The sequence below is a fragment of the Hippopotamus amphibius genome, chromosome 1 (genome assembly GCF_030028045.1).
Source record: "Hippopotamus amphibius kiboko isolate mHipAmp2 chromosome 1, mHipAmp2.hap2, whole genome shotgun sequence".
Classification (NCBI taxonomy): domain Eukaryota; kingdom Metazoa; phylum Chordata; class Mammalia; order Artiodactyla; family Hippopotamidae; genus Hippopotamus; species Hippopotamus amphibius.
In genome coordinates this window covers 81,872,582-81,892,661 of record NC_080186.1, presented here as the reverse complement: position 1 = coordinate 81,892,661, position 20,080 = coordinate 81,872,582, and the positions used below count along the sequence as shown (strand labels likewise).

Genomic DNA, 20,080 nt, shown 5'->3' with positions numbered 1-20,080 from the left:
TGATGCCTTTTCAACACCTATCAATCTGACAGTCTGCTGAAAAAGACATATATTCAAGGAGGTGGGGGAAATACTAAGCAATAATGTTATTTCTCAAGAACCCTAAAGATTTTGTTTCTCGAGAAGATTTTTAAAATAGTTAACAACAAACAGAATATAATAGTTAACTGCTAAAAAATAAGCTAAAAGTAAAACACTGCTTAATTAGATTCTGTTATGCCTGCACCCTAGGACTGTAAATTACAAAAATACGAGTAAAACCACCTTTTCTGAAATAACAGTAAACAAAGGAGAAAGTCAAGTACCATATACCAAATGGTCAAAATGTCTTTTGGGCCTAAGATTCTTGAAACTAGTAAAAATGGTAACAACAGAAATCTTATGCCATTAATCTATATAGATCATTAAATATAAAAACAATTTATAAAACACATCAGATTTTATTGCTTGAAGAATACAGCATATGAAAATCACAAGAATGTCAAAATGAAAAGTCACTAGGATTCAAACATATAATACATTATTATCAGATGCAGTAAAATATTAATTAACCTGAACTCTGCATCAAAAAGGAAAAAAAAAGGATGGAAAAATATCTAAGTTGTTTACTTAAGAAACAGATATACTTAAAAGAGAAAGTATAAGGATGTTACAGTACAAGTTAGAAAAGCCAACACTTATTAACTTATAATTTCTTAGACTAGACTACCTTTGGTACTTAAACTTTTAAAAAAACAGTCCCTTCTATCTTGTCCAAACGCACTTCATGGATACAATATCAACTTCAACTCAAAACATTCAGCAAGATTCATATATTTGTGGCATGGAAGAAGTGTATTTAATAAATGTATGACAATATGTCACTTTTTCTAAAACTGCAAAATATCATTAAGAAATCTAATACTTGTAAACTTTACTTATTTAGCTCTTTAATTAAAATTGGAATCCTGGCAGCCACAATCTATCTTTAGACCTGGTGAATATACAAATTTAAATGATTTGGCAACTGACATAGGAATTTAGATTACTTCATACTATCTTAAGTGGCTTTTCCAGTCTGTTTTCAAATTCCAACAATAGGCCAGTTGTTCAACACACCAGATTCCTATAAAAATCACTACCACACTTTATTTATTAGAACCAAATTAAAGCTTTTCCCTTTAATGAGCAGGTTGAAACTATATTTCATATAGGACTGATCGATTATGACACTTTCTTAAACAAAACAAAACCAATCATTTTTTAAAGCTCAATTATGATGGAGACAATGATGCCATTCCAAAAGGAAGCATTGGACACTCTAGGCCATCTAGTCAAGAAATTGTAAAAGTAATGCTAAAAACAAACAATAAGTAAACTATAACTACAAGTTAAATTACAAAAAAAATCCCTCTTATAGCAAGCATGCTCATTAACTTTCACTTCTTTCCTCCAGCAAAGGCTTGAATATTCATGAACCTTAGTTAAACCAACGGAACCTAAGCAACTGTTTCACAAGTTCCAATAAACACGGATGGACCAAGCAAGTAATACTATTAACAATTATTGGAGTGAAATACTAAGAATCATGACAGTCCTCAAAACTGGGCAGTCTTTCAAATGTAATAGTATAGCTCAAGATGAATTATGCCATAATAAAACTTTAGTCTTTACCTCTACATAAAACAAAAACAAAATCAAGAACAAAAACATAACCTACCAAATTTTACAATTACTATTGAACATATTCTTCCTAGTTTTTGAATGTCTTGTTTTGAGATTTTTTAAACAAGTATATTTACCTGAGCATATATATTTATTGCCTATATATATACTCATTTTAAAAGACAAAAAATCCAGATACTACATAACTGAACTGTTTTTTTCACCAACCTGATCTAATGTCTACTGCATCACACAACACCTCCCCCCCAATAATTTAAAATTCCCAATTTTTAGTTTAGTTAAAAGGGCAGAGGAAATGCAAATGCAGGTTTAGAGCTTCTGTATAAATTTCACTGTATTTTTATAAACTCGAAGTTTTCTGTAACACTGTTTATTGATCAAATAAAGGACTCACTGCTATCTAAAATTTCATAAACACCATTAAAAATTCAAAATTGATATTATACTGAACCTTAAATTTTCAATAGTTCAAAGAGACAGTTTTTACACGAATAGCACACAATAGATGAAACTTAACAGCAGATATCTCTAGAATACCAATGGCAAGTCCACCAAGATGCATACAAAATTACAGATAAGCATTTCTTTCACTGTTTTCTTGTGCAGGGAAAAACATTTATAGAGGAAATAGAAACTCAGCTGGTGAATTTCAGATATCATCATCATCTTCTTCATCCTGAGAAGATCCTGCCTGGTTGGATGCACTTGCTGAAGCAGCAGCAAGCTGTGCTTGTTGGGCAGCTTGCTGCATTTGAAGCCATTCCTGTTGGGCCAATTCTGCTTGTTGCTGTCTAGCCTAAACACAAAAAACATTAAAAAAAAATAATAATTTTTTAAAAAACCTACAACATGCACACTTTGTATATTAAGCCAATCGCAGTCATTTTCAAATTTGGATGTTTTCCAACTACTGTATAGTTGTTGTACATCAGAACAACATGAACTCTATAAGAAAATATGATTTAGATATTTTCCAACTACTATATAGTTGTTGTACATCAGAACAACATGAACTCTATAAGAAAATATTATTAGAGATTACTAATTAGAGATTCCAATTAGAGATTGGAAACTCTCTTAAGGAGAGTTTCCAAAAGTTTCCATAAAAGTTTTCAAAAAAAGTTTCCTTTTATGCTACATAATAGTTCAACTGAAGAACCTAAAAAAGTTTAAAGAAAAATCACAATATTCTCTCTTTGGTTCCTTTTCCCTGTGTTTCTCTCTTTTGTTTTACTTGATTCTTCTGTCCTCTCAACTTATAATTTTGATGTAAACACTTGCAATCTAAAAATTATTTCTGTGATTTAAAAGTTTGCTAGCACAATACCCCTGTTAAGGAAAAGTACTGTACATGAATGCAACAGCTACCTTGATATTTGTTTTAAGTTTCCATCTCAGTTCCCTACCCTACAGATACATCTCTCTCTGCCTCTGTCCCTCTCCTCCTCTCTATAAATACACAGGTACGTACACACACACAGGCATAGAACATACCCTTCCCACATACACACTAGTGAAAATATACTTATCCAGTACTGAATTTAAGTGGAATAGTTAAAATCCATTCATTTGAAATATCCTCTATAAAAACCACCACAGGATTGGAGAAACCAAGATGCATACATATGTATTACATGCCCTGTTGCATGAGCTAAGTTAAGGCTCCTTCCCAATTTAATTTCACCCATCAGCAGAAAAACCACACCAAGAAGAGAAAAAATGAATCTGTTTTTGAAAAGATCACATAATTTCCCATTAGAGTTTACCAAAACAATGTTGTTTCTCCATTTCTGCCTTTCCTCAGAATTAATCTTTAAGCCTGGCTCATACCCTCCTTTAAGAATGGCCAATTGCTAGTCATCATTTAAAAGACATATCAGTTTTTCTTGATCCTCCTAGATCACATTTTCGGCTCTATTTCACATTCTATAATTCTCTATGCATTCCCATATCTATCCATTTTGTTCTCTAATTACCTAAGTATACATCTTTTTTCTCCACTAGACTTGAGAATAGAAAACGTTTCCATATTTATTGTTGCATTCCCAACATATAGGCCCCCACTAATTTCTGAATGAATGAATGTTTTGTGGAAAAACAATGATGCTTAGCATAACTTTAAGATTTTACCAGACTTCCTTGGTGGCACAGTGGTTAAGAATCCACATGCTAATGCAAGGAACGGGGTTAAATCCTTGGTCTGGGAAGATACCACGTGCCGTGGAGCAACCAAGCCCATGTGCCACAACTACTGAGCCCATGTGCCACAACTACTGAGCCCACGCACCTAGAGCCTGTGCTCCACAACAAAAGAAGTCACCACAATGAGGAGCCTGAGCACGGCAATGAAGAATAGCCCTGCTCTCCACAACTAGAGAAAGCCCACATGCAGCCATGAAACCCAACACAGCCAAAAAAATAAATAATTTTTTTAAAAGATTAAGATTTTACTGTGTACATTCCTAACTTTTCTTAATAATCTGTTGTGAATTTATTATCCAAACATTCCTAGGGGAGAATTACTACGCTAAAAAAAAAAAATCATTTAATTGTTACCAATTTAGTCCAAATTTCTCAGCCTAGAGTTCAAGACCCTCCAGATTACTGTCTGCCCCAATGTATTTCTCTAATCTTCTTTCCAAACATTTATCTTGTGCTCCAAAAAACAAACCAAAAAACCCCTAGAACATAAAATGTTGCCCAAACACACATCATACCCTTCCATTTTTGCTACCTTTACTCATGCTGATGATAGTCATTCTATTTGACATCTCCTCATTTTCACCTACTGAAATTCCACTCTTTCTTTAAGTCAAACTGAAATACTACTTTCTCCATTAAGTTTGTTCCTGATTCCTTCCAGTATCATTCAGGGTCTAATCAGGAGATAGAAGTCACACTAGTTAGGGAAGCAGAAAGAATGTAATGTAAAAGATTATTAACCAAGTATAAAGTACTAGGTAACTAAAACGGCAAGAAATGAACACTAAGTTATGCGGGTGGCAACTACAGGAAGCAGCCACCAACCCTAAAACTGGGGGGAACAAGGGAAGAGGCTGGGATTTTTAAAACTTAGAAGCTTAGAGGAGCAACCCATGGAACTGAAACTCAGACTTCTAAAGAAGGGGCATGGATTGGCTGTACTACTACCTGAGGAAGGGGATGCATGTTCAGGCTGCTTCTGTAAGTGTTAGAGAAACTACAAACCAGGTTCAGTTCCTGCTACAGGAAAAAACTGATGCAGCCAGGGTGAACCATCACTGTGTTGCTCAAACGAACTTGAAGCCAACTGAAAGTAAAAGAACGGAACAAGTGCCTTCTTCCACCCAACCGTGTAATCTCCCTCTAGAGCCCCCTACTGGCAGCAGAGTCTAACAGAAGTCAGAGAGGCGGAAACGTGATTGCAGAGTACTGGGCCCAGTCTCAAAGCAGGGTTTCATGCTGAGATAATCGTTCAGTAAGTGGCACACTCCTACACCACTAAAATCTAATGTGATGTCTCTGTACTTGGGGATCTCTTTTTATCTTCCTCATGAGAGTAGTCAACCTCATGTTACAGTTGTTAATGTACCATATTATACCTCCCCTACAAGACAAAAACGTTTTTTGTTTGTTTCAGAAATTAAAGACCAGGTACTCTAGTAATTACTACTACCCATTTTTATAAAGAAATATGGAAAATATTTCCATAACACACAGGCATACTTACTTTTACCGCAGGAATACCCAGAGTTCAAAACAGACTAAGAATACTGCACAGAAAATACTTGAAAATCGTAAGGCAAACCAAATATATCAATTTAATCAACTTAAGAATACCTATTCTGTGGCCTAATCGACTATAAATAGGTCCAATTTTGTGGCACAGAAAAAATAATTGAAATAATTTCAAGTCTCTACACAGGTTTTATTGCAAAGTTGCTTTATCTTGTAGTTTACTCAATGATTTGCAAAGACATGTACCAGTTACACTTAAAATTTAACTGACTTTTAGGTCCATCACCCCATATCAGCACCCATACTTTTCTCTCTGAACATAAAAGCATTCTGGTGCTTTTAAAATCAATGTTGATTGGTAAATATTATTTGTATTCATTTCCACAAATTGAAAATTTCAGTGGTATTTGTTCTAATTTCTTTTTTCCCCTCTTGCTTCTTACCCAATCCATCCCAAGTATTTTCCTTCTAAAATGGAAGAGTGAAAGAGAAGTAAGTAGGCATATACTTCCTAATTCACTCTTCTGCAGATATTCATTATGTTTTAAGATTCCCACTTCCATATACAAAAATAACTCATTTATAATTTACAGTTATCTTTAACCTCATATTAGTGGTACCTCCTTTTCAAATATTTGCTGCTAGCAGTGAAAGACAGCTTCAAATGAGGATGCTATTGTGTTAGTATGTAAAATAAAGTCTAAATGATTAAGTGAAATGAAAGTTTTGAAAAAGATGTTATAATAATTTATCAGTTCCTTTTATATTTAAGACTAAAGTACTTTGTGCTCTAGGGAAAGTACTAAGTGGCTGCTATAATTCTACTTCTCTGCTGATTTTTCTCACAACAGCAAAGAAATACTAAGGTATTTTCACCCATAGGTCAGGGCAAGAAAGAAGGGAGATAAGGGGGAAAAAAAACCAAACAGATGACAAAGGTAGAGAGGTAAAGACAGATTTGGCAGGCAGTCAATAACTTCTTTCATTCATCTTTTTGCCCTAGAAACAATAACATGTTCATTCCACTTGAAAGTTGCAAAATAAATTTAAGCAAACAAAATGGTGGCTAGAGCATTAGCACAGTATGGTAGAAAGAGCACAGGTTCTGGAGTCAGAAGATACTTACGCATTTCATTTGTTTAAGTCAATCTTTCCCAGTAAACTAAGCTTCATAATGATAGAAACCATGTCTCTTTTTTATACTATGATAAGCCTACCACCTAGCACTATATCTGGTAAATAGGGAAGACTTTAATAAATATCTGTAGAGCAAATGATTTCATGCAAGCTTCTCCATCTCTGACTCTGTTTCTTAATGTGTAAATGGGTACAGTAAAATTTGTTATCCATTAAAAACTCTGCAAAATATATAAAGTATTCAGCAGAACATCTTCCTTTTATCAAATATTTACTTTGGCACCCTGTAGATGATATGCAATAGTAAAGACTCAATAAACAACAAGCCATTAGCTTTTTAAAAAATTTATCACTCCTTTGGTACCTCATATTCATATGGATTATAACATTGCTTGCATGTACTCATACCCTGCCTCAAAGTCCTATTTATAAATTGGACTTTTTAGCACCTATTCATAAATTGTTGTGAGGATTAAATGAAATTAATACTGGTAAATTACTTGGCAACATGATTAACACATGGTTAGAACTCAATAAATGTTGGTAAGCTTTTCTCTTCCTTACTAATTTAAATGGTATCTGGTGTCTAGTGCTTAATAACACTTAAAATTCAAATGCTTTTTAATATAAACCAAACTGGTTGTTATGACTACAAAGAGATCAGTTATGGTACTAATCTGGAAGAGATGACCTAAAATGGTATTTCCCAATTCTAATGGTAATTACAGTTAAGTGGTAGCAATTCTCACCTTTTCTATTCAAATCAAACCTGTCTTTCAATTTCAAATGAGAAGCAAGAACTATTAGGGAAAAATAGCATCATCTTCTCCCCACTTTTTTTTTTTATTTAAATAATGATGAATAGGTTCTTTAACCTCCTCAAACCTCAGAATTATAATTTGGAAGATCAAGGTTGAAAGAAATGATTTCGAAAGTCTCTTCCACCCCTAAAGTTCTGTGCTTCCTTGATTCATCAACTCAATTCAGTCATCCATTCAACAATTCATTGACTATTCCCCCTGTACTAGTTACCAAGTTAGGTCAGTGCTAGAGATAACAATTAATAATGGGTCCTGCCCTCAGGGAGCTTACAGACTAATGGCAAGGACAGATATTTATAAATGACCACACAGCTCTATTCCCATGATGAAATAATTATCTCTGTGGAACTGAAACACTCCATATTTTACATCCTTTTTGCCACAGAACCACCTCTGACCCAACGATTTAGGTCTAACTTCCAAGATCGTCCCACTGAAAAGTGAGTCAAATGCTACATTTCAAAAAAGTATTTATATACAGACAGTTTGCTTGAGCAATCTGAGCATTTTAGTAGTATCCAAAAATGGAATGGATTATTTTTTAAGCTGTTATCAAAAATTTTCAAGTTCATAATTCTTTGCCCCTACCTTTGCAGGGTAGGTAGGGAAGAGGTACAGAGAAGAGAAGTAAAAATACCATTAAGGTTCTCTCAGCCCCTGCTGATAAATTTAGCCTTGAACAGTGATTTGCATTCTTAATAATCAGGTTATTAAGCTCTCAGTCTTATGTGGAGTAAATATTCAGTCACATTCAAGAATCACTGTAGGGATTTCCCTGGTAGCACAGTGGTTAACAATCCGCCTGCCAATGCAGGGGACATGGGTTTGATCCCCGGTCCAGGAAGATTCCACATGCCATGGAGCAACTAAGCCTGTGCACCACAACTACTGAGCCTGTGCTCTAGAGCCTGCAAACCACAACTACTGAGCCCACGCACTGCAACTACTGAAGCCCACGCACCTAGAGCTTGTGCTCCACAACAAAAGCCATCACAATGAGAAGCCCGCGTACCACAACGAAGAGTAGCTCCCACGTGCCACAAGTAGAGAAAGCCGGCGTGTAGCAACAAAGACCAAACGCAGCCAAAAAAAAAAAAGAATCACTGTACGCTGTAACTGTCTTCTCCCCAGCTTCAAGGAACCTGGTAGAAAAGAAAGGAAGGCCAATTTTTCTCTCTCAACTTCTTCCTCTTGTTCTTGCCCTACATGCTTGTGGGTACTCTGGGCAACACCCAGTGCATCCCACGCTTGGGAGTGGAAAGGACTGATGGACAATTTTATTGGTCTTTGCCATCAGCATGGAGTATATGTGCATATTGATTGCGGTGTCTATTCACTCCACGTGGAAGCTGTGCAGGTGGGCTTCTGCATCCCCTAATCCTCATCCCTAGGTATTTTTATTAGGTAATAAATGCTGCCAGCCTTTAATGCCTCTGCTATAACACCAAGGCACAGTGAACCATGGGGAGGATACGATGGGTGAGAGATACTATAGCAGTCATCTTTGGAAAATATGACCTTCCACAGAGGATGACTCCAAAATGCATTACAGAGCTGGCTTCTATTTTGCCACCAAGGGAATGAAGAAGGTACCCAGGATTCTGAGGATGGGCCAAGGCAGGCCCAGAAGATGGTACAGAGGTAACGCTGGGGAAATTCTGAGAGGCTAGCCACAAACTCCACTCAATCCCAGCTCCCTGTGGTCCCTTCCTTTTTGAAAAAAATAGAGGGGGTGGGTATTAGTACTCGTTTCTAACCCTTCACAGACTGGGCATTAGAACTGTGACAAGCAAGAAAGGAGGAAAGTTTTCTCCCTTTCTCTGTTCCACTGGCCCTCCAAAGTTTTTTTAAGAGTAGAATGTTTTAAAGGTTATTAAAGACCTAATTTAACTACAAAGTAGATGTTGATCAGATTTTTCTTATATGCTATTCAGCTAAAAATTTGATGCAGTATTTTCTCACCAGTCCATCATTTTAAATCTTGAGAATGTTTAGGTAAACTTTTCATGGTTTTAAACTGTCATTCAGCCTGAAAAAAACATCAAAGTAAAATCTCAGTAGTTATTTGGAGCTGTTCTCCTCAGAAAACAGGTTGCTGCAAATATTTGCTTTTTATATAAAGTAAATAACTGGCCAAATAGAGTCAAACTGGCCAGACCTAACATCAGAGTATGATCAAATGATCAGCCACAGAAAGAAATTCTTTGGGTACATATGTTGACTTAGTAAATGCTTTTAGAAACCAGAATGATTTTGGTTAGCAAAAAGTGTTGGATTCAGATGAAAATGATTTAAAACATGTTACTTACTTTTGCAAATAATTCCTGTTGCTGTCTCAATAACTCTTCTTCAGGAATGCCAAGGTTTTCCAAACGAGAATTGGCCTTTCTTCTTTTTAACGCTACTGTCTTGCATTCTTGTAAGACTTCTTTTACTTCACTGATATAAGAGCCAAAGCCTAAACTGTCTAGTGCTGGGGAAATAAAAATATGAAAACATGAAAGTGTGATAAAACACATCTTTTCCCTCACCTATAGAACATTAAATTTTGTGAGGGTTTGGCCAGGGGTGGAGGGGAAGGTTGTTGTTTTCTAATAATTTTACTTACTTTATAGCTGCACAACAATCATCAGTATGGCTAAGACAAAATATTTTATCAACTTTCTTAATATTAGATTGCAAATCAGTTAAAACTTAAGGAAGATTTCAAGGCACTGGCCTTCACGTTTCCCTTTCTTTCTAATTTTTTAAAAACCAAAGCATTTCCTGTGAGGAAAATAAAGTCCAATGTAAGAACATGTGGTTTTAGTAAGAAAACATTTTTCCTATACCACTCATAGTAAATCTAATCATTAAGTCAGTCATTTTCTCAAAGAATACAAAAAAAAAGCAAATATTTGGAATATATTTGTTAGTAAAACATATTTTGTGCCATTTGGCTTAGAAAAAGTAGGCTGGTAACACATGCTCTAACTTTCAGTAAGATAGGATGAAAGAATAGATAAGTTCTTTTTTTGTCTAATATACCAACAGGAAACACATTTTTAACAAACATTTTTAGCAAACACGCTCAAACTGCCGAGTTTAAGAAATAATGGTGGAAATAACTTACGAAATTCAGCATTTATATTCAGCCAGTTTCCCTTGAAAATAAAACTTAACAGGAAACACTATACAAATATTTAAAGTGACGTGGCAGAAAAACTGGAATAAAGGAAGACTATAAGGATAGAAGAAACTTTAACAAAAAATTCTCTCCCTTTATTTTTTCACATTTAGAAAGAAAAATTTATAAGAAAATAATGCCTTCTGTAATCCAGAAAAACAAAGCATAAAATTTCCTTTTTGGCTCACAGTATTTAAAATTATATAGTTTTCTATATGTTGACTAATGCCCCCAAATCATATTTTGCTTTCTGAGCCAATGATGAAATACAGGTAGTGAAAAACACAGTAAATAAATCAGTTCATCAGTTCTTACAGTCTTTCAACAATTATGATGAGCCAGACTCCCTCAGTAAAGATGCCCTAAATTCTGGACTTCCCTGGTGGTGCAGTGGTTAAGACTCAGCTCCCAATGCAGGGGGCACGGGTTCGATCCCTGGTCTGGGAACTAGGATCCTGCATGCCGCATGGTATGGCCAAAAAAAAAAAACTGCCCTAAATTCTAAATTCTAACTTAGGGATTTGCTCTTCAGGGAAAACACCAAATATACCTTTAAAAGCTACATTCCCATGTAAACTGTGGTTGTTAAGGCATTTTGAAGATCTACAACTTTAATTATTTCATATATTAAGCTGTTTCATCAACTGTCTTTAAAAATAATGTGATGCCAAAAAGCAGACTGCTATTACTTGGAATTTTAATTAAGTTAACTTACAGACCATCCCCTTGTCCTCCCAAAATTTCAATAAGACATTATTCTGAGTTCTGTTTACCAACTTCACCACCACCTAATTCCTGGCCTCAAGGAGCTTGGGGTATAGTAGGAAATTAAGTGAAAATTAGGCAGCCTGAATTTTTTACTTGAATTGACAAGACATTATTTTTTAAGTGTCAATGCTAAAAGCCAAAGTTTTTGTTTTATCTTTTTTACCTTTTCTCTTTTTTAAAGTCACAAGCATAATAGTGCATTTTCAATAATACAGGCTAGAGATAATACCAAAAGAAATCAGTAAATGACTTACGGTGTCCTGCCACATTCTAAAGAAAAGTCTTATTTCCTTAGCCCTACAACAAGATCCTCCAGGATCTAGCCTCACTTTCCAGCTTTATTTCCACCATTAAATCCCTACATACTTTGCTAAACCTGACCACTCAGTGTTTCCCAACAGGCACCAGTTTCCCACATTCATCTGAGAGTAATTCATTCAAGGCCCAGATTAAATTATATTTTCAAATTAAGCTTGCCTGATCCTCCTACACAGAAGTAATCTCCCCCTTTTGAAATCAGATAGACTCAGAATTTGAAACTTGGTTGTCACTGTATTTGTATAGCCTTGGATATGTTGCTTAATACCTCTAAGCTTCAATTTTCCATCTCTAAAATGAGAATAGCATCTATTTCATAGTACCTTTCTACAACAAGAAGCACTATAGTGGTTAACCCAGCTCTGCCTCATATTAGCTGTGTGATTCAAGATAAGTTCCTTTACTTCTGTTCCTCTAAAACAAGAATAACAGTACCTACATTTCATGAGATCAGGTTGCTGTGAAGAATAAGCGAATTAATATAAACACAGAGCTAAGAATAGAGGCTGGCCCACAGAAGGAGCAAAATAAAGTATTCACTACTATATTTTTATTGCTTTAAGGACTGTAGGAATCAACAAGTAATTAATCTAAGGCATTTAACACGTAAGAGTCCCTTAACTAACTTGGATGTATTATTCATCTTTATTTTTATCTTTTTTTTAAAAAATTTTTTATCATATTTTACTTCACCTGTGTATTTTTATCTTTTTATTCATCTTTACTTTTTCTCTAACATTTAAGAGTACTCTAATAAGTGTACAGGACCTAAATAAATGTACACCTATGCATTATCACACCATTAAAATCAAGCTGAACAAGTATATTAAGTTTACAAAACTAACAAATCAATACAATGGAGAGACAACTCTTCAAAATGTCATGAGTTACTAGACTAGACATTAAAAATTTCAATCTACTTTAAACCATGAAGGGCTTGGGTTAAAAATTAAAAAAAACCAAAAAACTCACCTTTAAAAACATCTAAGATTGAGAACACTGCTTTCAAAAAAAAAACTGCAAGTAAATTCAAGGTTAATATTTAATATTATTAAAAGAGCTATACTCTCAACACTGAGTACAAACACTGTACTCTCAACAGAATGGTTCAACAGGAGCAGTCATAAATTTAATTTCAAAACTGCACTGACTTTAAACCTAATTTTAAACACATTTTGGCTAACAGATATGAGTAACTAGATATAGCATTTTCTAAATAGGGATATTTTACCTCATCTGTTATCATGTAGTAGTAATACCTCCATTTTACATAAAGGAGAATCTTAAAGGATAAGGCACATGGCTCCTAAGCAGGGCCATCAGTTAAGAGTTGTGCAGGTTGTTCAGTGCACAACAGCACGATATCTGAGCCATTCGTACTGTAAACATCAGAGATTCGTATGCTTATTATGGCACTTTTTCTGGCAGATGGTAGTAAAGGTTTTTAAGGAAGGAGTGCCTCAACACCCATTTATGATAAAAACTCTCCAGAAAGTGGGCAGAGAGGGAACCTACCTCAACATAATAAAGGCCATATGTGGCAAACCCACAGCAGACATCATTCTCAATGGTGAAAAACTGAAAGCATCTCCTCTAAGATGAGGAAGAAGACAAGGGTGTCCACTCTCACCACTATTATTCAACATAGTTTTGGAAGTCCTAGCCATGGCAATCAGAGAAGAAAAAGAAATAAAAGGAATCCAAATTGGAAAAGAAGTAAAACTGTCACTGTTTGCAGATGACATGATACCATCCATAGAAAATCCTAAAGATGCTACCAAGAAAACTACAAGAGCTAATCAATTAACTTAGTAAAGTTGCAGGATACAAAATTAGTACACAGAAGAAGTGTCTTTTTCTAATTTGTATAAAGGGATTTTATGGACCATTGATGGCCCTGGCTCTAAGGATCTCAAAGTAAACGCCAAAACATAATAAAATAAAATAAATAATAATATATATATATTGTAAATTTGTGGATAAAACACATATCGCTTGTTTCTCATAAGTCTGTCTGCTACCCTCCACCATTTATCTTAAAACTGTACCCAGAAAAGCACAGGGCATGTTAGGGGAAAAAAACAAACAAAACACATTTGAGTGTTTTTTTCAATTTGAAAGACAGATATTAACAAGACAACTGCTTTAAAAAAAAAAAAAGGTAAACATGTCCACTCAACAATTTTAATACAGGCGTATCTTGTATTTTACAAAAAATTACATCCTCCTCAAAAGTTTTGTTAAAACATGAATTTGTGTGAATTACTTTATACTTCAAATTCATAATGCATGCTTTTCATTAAAAAAAACCCAAAATATAAAAAATAACATTCTCTATTTTCTCTTGTTTGTATGTTAGGGGAGGGAGGTGATGTAGTTCACTCAAACACATTAAGAGGATGTAGGCCAAAGAGACTTTGTGGCTTACTGGCCAGACAAAGACCCTTAAGAATCATGTCCTCTATGGTATCACCACTCCTGGGAATCTGGGACAACAAAGAGAGATGGATAACAGCAAGAATCAAATATCATTCATTTTTATATCCTTAGCAGTATCTAGCACAGTGCCAAGTACACAGTAGTATTCAAAAGTAACTGTTGGGTGGCGGAAGGAAGACAAAAACAAAAGACACACTAATTTTATAGAAAACAGTAAAATCCTAACTTGAAAAGCATCTTATCATGTGATAAACTGGGCAGTGCAAATTACATGTGACCCTTCAGAAAAAAATATCAGTATGGATGGTTATTTAGGCAATACAATATCATCCTCATTATTACTACAACTTCTCTGCAATCACTCAGATCCTCTGATTTCAAACTACTTCACGTCCACTTTCCAAAAGAGACTGTGTGGCTTAAGCTTTAGAGCAAAGACACTCAAAGTGTGGTCCATGGACTTGTGCCAGAACTGCCTATAATGGTCTGCAATGAGTTAAATACGGAAATTCAAAGTAAGCATCTTAAGAACGTTCACAGCAAAACTGTAATTCTGTGAAGCGATGGCTATGTTAACTAATTTTATTGTAATTATTTCATGATACACACACACATCAAATCATTATGTTGTAAACCTTAAACTTACACAATATTATACATCAATTGTATTTCAAAAAGCTAGAAAAAAAAAGAAATTTCATAGCCATTTGACAGAGTAATTTTATTTCTACTGAATGCCAAAAATTTTCATTTTGTTTTTCTAGTGATCCATTTTTATTGCATTTTACCAAAGTACCAACGTGAGAGGGATTCAAAAAAAATTTTTAAAGCCCTTCAACAAAGATAGCTTTGAGCAATACAAGTGCTGAAGAAGTGAATCCTCAGAGACTTTTACAAACTTTCACTACTTTCAGTTACTATCCTCAAAAATATGAGAAAAAAATGTAGCAAGAGATTTAAAATGCAGCAATAAAATAATGTCACCTAAAATATTCTTATTTAACTTTGGCTTTACAAATGACATCAGGATGTAAGGTTAAACATAATAGACTTTCTGCTTTATATTTTCATCAGTATCACTATCAAGCTTTAAAATAATTACTTATTGTAGCATACTTCATGTAAGTTTCTCAATCCTGACTGATTCTCAATAATTGCTAATTATACCTGAAATCATTAAGTATTATTTATACATAAACGAGGAAACCTTAATTAACTGATTTGCCTAAGGCCAAAGACTTTCCAGTAAAGAACTTGCAGCCCTCAACTCTCAATGTCAATTCTTTCCATAATGCAACAGAACATGTTAGAACTCATTTAAGGATATGTGTTCACAGAAACCCAGCAACGAAATAAAAGGAAAACCTTTTAAGCTTAGAACTCCCTCTATTTGTGTGTATGTGAACTTCAATGCAAAGTCCATGTTCTTAAACTCAAAATAAGTAAAATATTTAAATAATTTTTTTAAAAGTTTTAACTAGGGTACATAATTTTAGATTTACTGGCAATAAAATTATTTCAACTTTAGCTTGCATAACTCAAATGCTTAATTTCCTCTGACAAGGTAAAGCAAAGTGACAAGTGAACAAGTGAAATGACCTGAAGCAAAGTCTAGTTCATTAAAGTTATTACCAAAGAAATCCAAACTTCGACATGTGAGAATCAAACCACTTTGAAACATACATTATTCCACTTGGATATATCTTATGTTCCCAAATAATCAACACTGACAGAACAGCATAAAAAATGTCATACCCAGCTTTCCAGAGTTAGCCTATAAAAACACCCTTTAAACACCAAAAAAAAAAAAAAAAAAAAAATACACATCATAAGGATTTCTTTTAAAAAAGTTTAATCACTCAAGACAAAAATTTCTTTAAATGATTAAGCAATATGAGCTCAATATGAGATTATAAATATATAAAATCTAGTCCCCTAACTGGGGAGAATTTTGGGTTAAATGTAGGTCCTATCCACTTAACAAAGGCAATGTTAAAAGAAAAAAAAAGGTAAATTTATAAGACTGTAACAGGTTAATACATTTTTTTTTAATTAATTATCCTCAGTACACAAGGAAAATGCTTTCACTGGAACTTTCTGACTCATACGTTAAACTGAATTTAGCATATTTCAAAGTTGAGCTATTTAGCATACTGCTCACTACAGCTGCACTTTTCTTCCATCATGTCAATCAGAAATCTAAATATATCTTAGAAAAGAATAAACTCTACCCAAGAAGACAGACTGTAATGTGTTATTAGGTTTTTGGAATGATCCCCACTTCTGTGGTGTAAACAAATGTTTAGCCAGATCCTTTTGAAATCTTTTGCAATTTTCATTAGAAAGGAAATGTTGATAAAAGATCCTTTTTCTCTTTTATGAGTTGTAAAAGGAAATTACAGCTATTTGTGTTGGATAATCTTGTGAAAGACTTGTGACAACAACTGCACATGCAATGTAAAAATAAAAACAGAGGAAAAATAGACAACTTGGCCTTCATTTTACTTGCCTGAGTACACTAAACAAGTAGAAGAAAATACTAGCTTTAAAGTCAAATATACTTTTTCCTAGGGACTTTTTTCTCCTTATATACTAAAATGGAAATGGCAGAGTATATTTTAAATCTACCTCCCACACATCATTAAGGATCAAAAATCAATCATTTAATCCTTTTGTCAATATTGACCGTAAAATACTGCATATGGTGAATATAAGCAGATGTGTTATCTACCTCAGAATAACAGGAAAGTCACCTTTTAAGAAGTTAAATTATAAAAATAAAATGGTAGACAACCTCCTGCCTACCAAAATTAAATTAACCATGACTTTTTTTTCTGACTTCAAAAGCAATCAAGAAATTATTAGAATTTTAATTGGGTTATTATAAAAGCCAAATTATACCTCAAATTAAATGCAACCTTTTCCATAAGAGTATATGTACAAGTCACAGAAAGTGCTGCCCAAAACATTATGACTAATAAATGTCTCCCCATCCCTGAAACAAACCATCAGAATATAGTCCCCCAAATCCCTATTAACTGAACTAAATCCTTTCCAATATAAGAGAGAAGAAACTGTTAAACTTTCAGAAGTGCTGTTTAAGAAAAGCTTAAATGTATACATTTACATGGGGATGACAGCAGGAAACAACAGGGAAATGTTCCACGAAAAAAACTCTCTCACAATCTTTCAACCCAAGTTTTAAAAATCTATCTCTATGGAACAAAGCAAGCTACAGAAAAAAGAAAGGAAGGAAGGAAGGGAAGGAAGATTAAAGAACACTGCCCCTTTTCTTACAGAATAGAGAGTGCTTTGGCAACTTGCTGATGAACGATAGGACCATGAAATCATTTTTAAAGCAGAAAACATACTCTATTCAACACTAATAAACTTTACAACGCTGAACATTCACGTTAAGAATGTTTTTACTAGTGTTCTGAAAATTCATCTTTTCCTCTACACTGGTGAAAAGGTCGGGTAGGGAAGGGGTGCCCTCTTCACTCATGCTTCAACTTCCTGTCTGAATTCTAATTCTCCAAGGCAGAACTTCTGGGTTCCTCCCTCAGTGGTCATGATCGAGGTTCCACTTTAGGGCAGGCACTTTCTCAGTTGTCACGTCTAGGTTCCAGTTCTGGCAGGAAAAATTCTTGTTGCTTGGGCTTACCTGGCTATAAACTGAGACCGCTACTACTGCTTTATTTGGGGGGGATGTTAGCTGACCAAATCGTTTGCAATCCTTATCTGCATTCGCTGTTTGAAAGGGACCACAAGAGTACTTACTACACAGGGATTTTAGGGCACCGTCTGCCTCCCTGTCCGCGTGGCTTTTTCAGTTAATAGTACTAACCATGGGACAGGACTGAAGGCTTTGACACGAACGGGTCACGCGACTAGCAGGTTGTCCCCGGCCCCTCTCTGAAACAAAATCCCACACATAGCACTTACCTTGTATGACGTGCTCTGGCGAGATGGTCTTCTTTTCCGATTTGTTGCAAATCTCATTGGCTTCAGAAGATATAAGATGAATGAATTCAGTGCAGCAGTTCACCACCAGCTCCCGGGCATCGTTGGCCACCCGGACATTGGGGAGTGTCTCTTTGATCATCTTATTGATAGCAGCTCTGGGTATAGTGAGATCATCGTCGTTGCCAGACGAGGAAGCCATCGTACCTTCCTCTCGCGCGCGCCCCGACTTTTGAAAACTCCCCAGCTCTGGTCCACTACTCCACGAAGATTTTTCAAAAGGCCGCCCTCGGAGAGCGATCCGGGGGGGCGCTCTGAGAAGAGGATGCAGAAAATTAAGGGGCGGAGGGTGGCTCGAGAGGGCGGGGGACACCCGTGTGTGTGAAAGATTTAGGGCGAGGTTGGGAGCAAATGCGGGGGGTGGGGGAGGGTCGAGGATTCTGGGGACAGCACTGCTCAGCTAGCAGAGGGGAAGGCAAGGTGGTCCGGAAATCTGAGCGCTGCAGAACCCCCTTCGTGTCTCCTCTGAGGGGCGTGCGCTGTCGCTTAACCGTTCCCCAACGGCGCCGGGGGCACTGGTCTGGCCGCGGTACAGCGCGGACACCCACCGGGCTGGGCTCTACAGAGCCGGAGCCCCCGCTGCCGCCGCCGCCAGCAGTCGCTGCCGCCGCCTCGGCCAAACCATCCTTCAGACACCCGCGCCGCCGCCTCACAACATGTCGGCCGCGGCCGCTGCCGGAACGGGGGCGGCCTCCTGGGAATAAATACGGACAGAACCAGGCACAAGGGGAGCGCCAGTGGCGGCCGCTGTGACCGTTTAGCCCGAACGCAGATCGTGGAAGCCGAAGCCGCGGTAACGGTGGTCCCTCCAGAGGCCAGAGAAGAAGGTGTGCTGGAAGCCTCTCCCGATACCCTTTGCGCTACCGGAAGCCTCGCCCCCACATGTTCCCCGCCTCCCCCCGCCCCGCTCCCTTCCAGACCGACTTCCGGGGGTGGCTGCCGCCCTTCCCCCACCCGCGCCGGCGGGAACCGCCCGACCCCTCCGCCAGCAGCTTCCGCCTGCTGCCGTCCCGGCACGCGCCCGGGGATCCCGCCCCTTCGCAGGGACAGTGGCCGGGCGCGCGCGCGCGGGCGCCTCCCGGTACTGGAGAGCCCCAGGCACGCGCCAGGGCTTCGGCGCCAGACTCGGGATGCGGTGGGTGGGTGGACCGGCGAGGGTGGATCGCCGCCTCTGCCTTCTCTCAGCCTGGTGAGGCCTCGGAACACTTTCCTAGCCACGTTTGGAGACAAAGGAGCGCTGGATTTCGTTAAAAGAACTCTCTTTTCTATCCTCAAGAAGCCCGAATTGAGATTGCAAGGAAGAGGAACGAGGCCTAGCCTCGGGAATGGGATATGGGAAAAACAGAACCCCGTGTGCCTGTGTCTGCATCGTCCGGGGGAGAAAGCTTTTGATGATATCTAACAGACTTTATTCGGGTCAAATCTCTCTGTGGTCCTCCACCCATTTTCAGGTTTTATGGGAAATGAAACATTCAGAGAAGTGACTTGCTCTCCCAGCCAATACTAATAGCTAAGCTGGAAACTAGAAATAAGATCCAGAGTAGTGGAAAGAAGTTGTGTACAAAGAGCCAAATTACAAGCTTCCAACGTAGACATTTTTCATGGTGTATTGCACGTTGGCTTCTAATGAATCGGAAAAAAAAAGTGGGTTAGAGTATCTTAAGCAACTCTGATTTTTGCTTCTTTCTAGGGAAGCAAACGTGTGTCAAGTTCTTAGCAAAAATTGCCTTATTTTTAAAAACTAAGTTTGCCATACTGTCATTTTGAAGAAGAGGCTGTGTTATAAATGGCAGGGTGTTGCAGTTTTTAAAAAGTAAATGTGATACCGTTTAAATCAGTTTGGGCACTTTAGTCGAATACGTTGTTCTTACATTGGCTTGTTTGAAATGTGTTCTTAAAGCTTTTTATTTTGGTGTAAGATCCTAGATGTGGCACCTTGAGGAGACCTTGCTTAGTTACACTTTTTTTTTTCCATTTAGCATTTTCTCCAGTACACTTGCAGGTTCTTTAATATCTGAAGTGTAGA

At 36.8% G+C, this 20,080-nt stretch overlaps 1 protein-coding gene across 1 annotated transcript; it reads right to left on the bottom strand.

The window, feature by feature from the left end:
• Positions 1-424: 424 nt before the first annotated feature.
• On the bottom strand, positions 425-18,570 carry DR1 (down-regulator of transcription 1). The gene is made up of 3 exons (XM_057717742.1): positions 17,977-18,570; positions 9,650-9,813; positions 425-2,461 (listed from the first exon to the last, which is right to left on the bottom strand). The coding sequence occupies exons 1-3, from the start codon at positions 18,194-18,196 to the stop codon at positions 2,315-2,317; spliced, it is 531 nt and encodes a 176-aa protein (XP_057573725.1). The 5' UTR covers positions 18,197-18,570; the 3' UTR covers positions 425-2,314.
• Between the last annotated feature and the right edge of the window lie 1,510 nt (positions 18,571-20,080).

What these genes read in the sequence shown, in the direction of transcription:
- DR1 (XM_057717742.1), bottom strand. Translation starts at nt 18,196, where the DNA reads ATGGCTTCCTCGTCTGGCAACGACGATGATCTCACTATACCCAGAGCT. An exon ending in GCCAGAGCACGTCATACAAG is followed by an intron (nt 9,814 to 17,976) that starts GTAAGTGCTATG and finishes TTATTTCCCCAG; the next exon opens with CACTAGACAGTTTAGGCTTT. An exon ending in AACAGGAATTATTTGCAAAA is followed by an intron (nt 2,462 to 9,649) that starts GTAAGTAACATG and finishes TTTTGTGTTTAG; the next exon opens with GCTAGACAGCAACAAGCAGA.